General features: G+C 45.4%; 1 protein-coding gene across 1 annotated transcript; it reads right to left on the bottom strand.

Annotated features, from left to right (window-relative positions):
* Nucleotides 1–476: 476 nt before the first annotated feature.
* LOC143114256 (uncharacterized) lies at nucleotides 477–2,992 on the bottom strand. The gene is made up of 2 exons (XM_076275777.1): nucleotides 2,208–2,992; nucleotides 477–1,667 (listed from the first exon to the last, which is right to left on the bottom strand). The coding sequence occupies exon 2, from the start codon at nucleotides 1,665–1,667 to the stop codon at nucleotides 606–608; it is 1,062 nt and encodes a 353-aa protein (XP_076131892.1). The 5' UTR covers nucleotides 2,208–2,992; the 3' UTR covers nucleotides 477–605.
* Nucleotides 2,993–3,404: the final 412 nt, after the last annotated feature.

The following is a 3,404-nucleotide window of genomic DNA, read 5'->3' as shown; positions in this document are numbered from 1 at the left end:
AATGAGTTTCTGAGCCTTGCTAATCTGATGTATCGCTATCGTCACTCCTTGTGTCCATAGGCGTTCCTAATTCTAATGGGTAAGCTTTCCCTATCAGATGTTCTACTTTCCCTAGTAGCTCTGTGTAGCTATGGCACCGATATGCACCGCTCACAAGGCCCTCTCGGTTTCTTGTGAATATGCACCACTTATTGTCCCGCTGTCGAATGAAAGTGATATGCCACTTACTTTCTAAGTTCATTCGCTATTTGTGGGCGTCACTCTGCCTATTCTTCTCTAAATTCTTACTTTTATCTATTATTATAACTATCCTCTTTATTTTACCACCGCTATTTCATCAGTGGGGACTTTAAGCCCTTACCTTTCCTTTCAATAATATTTCTTCACTCAAAATTATCCTTTAACCTTTTATTTTTATTTTTTTCACAAAGTACATTTATTGGCTTTATTTCCTCTTTTATTTATTGAAGCAAGTACAAAACTTTTCACTTTAAGCAAAATCAGCAGATTACAAGTTTTTATTAAGCAGCTATTATGGAATTTTATTCAGCTAAGCAGTCGTTATAGAGGTCTTGCAGCAGTACCTCCCCCTTTTTTCCTTTCCCCTAGTTATTTGTCCTTCTCCTCCTTGTAGCTGGAGAATCTCTCTCAAACTTGCGCTTTCTGCCCTCAGGTGGGGCAAAGAGCTGGTCAACCACTGGCCTTGTGTTTACCCCCACAAACTTTCCTACCTGCTCTATCACTGTCTGCAGGGCCAATGGCGCTACGCGGGTGCCTAGCCTGGAGTGGGTTCCTCCGTATTTGTCAAACTGATCAATGTGAACTGAATACTTGTCCCTGCTGTTTCCTTCCTTGTTCCAGAATATTGACACTGACAAAGACCCTCTCATAAAACTGGCCAGCCTACCTCTGTCTCGGCCAACTATCTCCCTCACCTCCCGCTCTATATCCTGCACTGACTGGGGCTCAGCCGGGCCGTGAACCTCTCCCTGCTCTCTCTCTTGTCCTGGCTCCTGTTCAGGCTGAGACACAGTGGGGCTTTGGCTTGGGCTGTACTGGGGATTGGTTGGGCTGTAGCTTACAGAGGGTGGTGGGTTATATCGGGGAGTGGCTGGGCTATTGACTATACGGAATGGGCTGTGGATCAACTGGTGGGATACGGTATTACCTGGATAGGGAGTTGGAGCTCTCACTGGACCCCCCTGATCCGGCTCCTGGCGCCCCTCTTCTTCTGACCCTAAGCTGCTGTAGCCTGTCTCTGGTGGGGCACTGGCCTCCCCCTGTCCAATGTCTACCTCTATCTCTCCCACACTACTGTTTGGAGTGAACTCCCCTGAGGAGTCTGTGTCGGGCTCTCCCTCACCTGAATCGTCAGAAACTTCAAGGCGGTAAAGGATTTCTCCTAGGGTCTCTGGCCTATGGTCTCTCACAATCCTAAGCTTGGGCACCGTTGCTCTAGCACGGGGCTCGGGGGGGGCATCTGCAAAAACCTCCAATAGCTGCAACAATCTTCTTATGTTCAGACTATGGTTGTTGTGCAACCTTCTTATGAAAATGCCCGCAGCTGCTTCGATTATGTGAGTCTGACGTCCGTCTGTCAGTGTGACGATCCTCCTTCCCTCGCCGAGCTCCTCTACCTCAAATGTGTATGTGTACTTGCCTTGCATCTATTGTGGGCCCATGCCCAGGCAACAAAACAAAACACAACGGCGCACACTCAGCTTTTACAGAAACAACAACAAATTATGATAAAATATGTTTTGTTCATCACCCTTTTTGTTCAGGACGGTTTTTTACACATTTTAACTCACAGCTAATATTGCAGTTTACCTATTAACCCGTTCTATTCTCTGAGACACACATATATTTTAGGGCAGCCCGTGCTCCCTTTACACAAAATATTATTTTAGTTTTCTCCTTGAAAACTAGATTTCCTCCTTGGAAATTAAGACACTATTTCAGTTTTCTCCTTGAAAACTAGATTTCCTCCTTGGAAATCATTACATGGCCATTTAACTCAGTTTTCTCCTTGAAAACTATTTTTAACCGGTTTTCACAATCACAACACGCTTTTAAGATCAACAGTACAACCCAATCTCTGTCTTGTGTCTCCACTATTCTTTTGAGGATTCTGGTAAAACACCCCTTCCCGGCCTACCCACCGACTCCCACAGTACAGCTCTCCTAATAATAAGCAAAACGCTTACCTTGTTTTGGGCCCTGAGAGCTGCACTGGAGAAGTCTGCTTCACCCGGGACGGAACTGTTTCCCCTGTTGAATCCTTTCAAATCTCGGTAGGAACCTCCAGATCTGTCGTGGAAATTATCCACTTCCCGAAACCTCCAATCCAACTAGCACTCTGATGTCAAAGACCCGAAGGAGAACACCAAGACGAGAAATGCTGAAGACTGTTGATCCTTTATTCACCGTATTGCAGTGATGATACAATCCAAACAATGTCAGGACTGAACCGTCAGGCAAGAGAGTGATGAGTTGCAGCTGCTACCCCGATGAGATCTGATCTGAATGTGCCTGAGCTCTCTCTTTTATGCTCTCAGGGGCCTGAGAGGCGTTCCTATCATCAGGAGCGTCACCAGGCCCCTTCTAGCCAATCAGAACGTTTTGGGACTTGAGATATTGGTGGAAACTCCTTCTCATATAAACATTAAAAAATGTGTGTTGCTAGGCAGAATACATGTGATCAAGTTCTATGTGTAATCTGTTGCCAGGCAGGGTATGTTTTGATTTGGTTCTATGTGTCATCCCAATTTTGGTTTCACTTCCCCTCCCTGGAAGGTCCCTGCATCTCCTCTTCTGCTAGCCCCTTCTATTTATGCCCTTCTGGTAAGCACCTTTCTTTCCCAGGCCCTGTTTTTACTTTCACTCTTAGCCTTTGACAGCTCAGTCTCATGACTTCCAGTAAATGTTGCATAACAGTTGCACAAACAACACCTTTATAGTAAATGGAATGTTTTCCAATAAACCAGCACACCCACACACAAGTATTATTATTATGTCTAGATAAAATCACCACACAACAATAACCAGCGAGTTTACTTCGACCACGACTATGCTGAGGCGGTCCAGAAGAAGTTACTCTTCACAGCTTCTGCCTGCAATGCAAGGTCTGGTTGTTTACCTGAAGCTCCTACATACTATCTCGTAATATGTCTTACAGGCAGCTGGAAAACAATTAAATGAGAGTGGAGATTTCCGGGCGTTTACGGGTACGGAAATCCCACTTTTCATGCAGGGTGGAGGACTGAAGGCTTTCTTGACTGTAAGCTATTTAAGACGCAGACCAAGAACACACTGACACACACACTAACACACACATGCTCGCAAACTCACACAGAGATCACAGCACAGTTCTATGCAAAGTGGGGAATGACAGTGAGAACCAC

This window comes from Alosa pseudoharengus, unplaced genomic scaffold (assembly GCF_046254945.1).
Source record: "Alosa pseudoharengus isolate Yale_2024_CS ecotype anadromous, Long Island Sound unplaced genomic scaffold, YU_APseudo_1.1 YU_APseudo_1.1_scf_11, whole genome shotgun sequence".
Classification (NCBI taxonomy): domain Eukaryota; kingdom Metazoa; phylum Chordata; class Actinopteri; order Clupeiformes; family Clupeidae; genus Alosa; species Alosa pseudoharengus.
The sequence above is the reverse complement of the archived record's forward strand: the minus strand, read 5'-3'. Positions and strand labels throughout refer to the sequence as shown.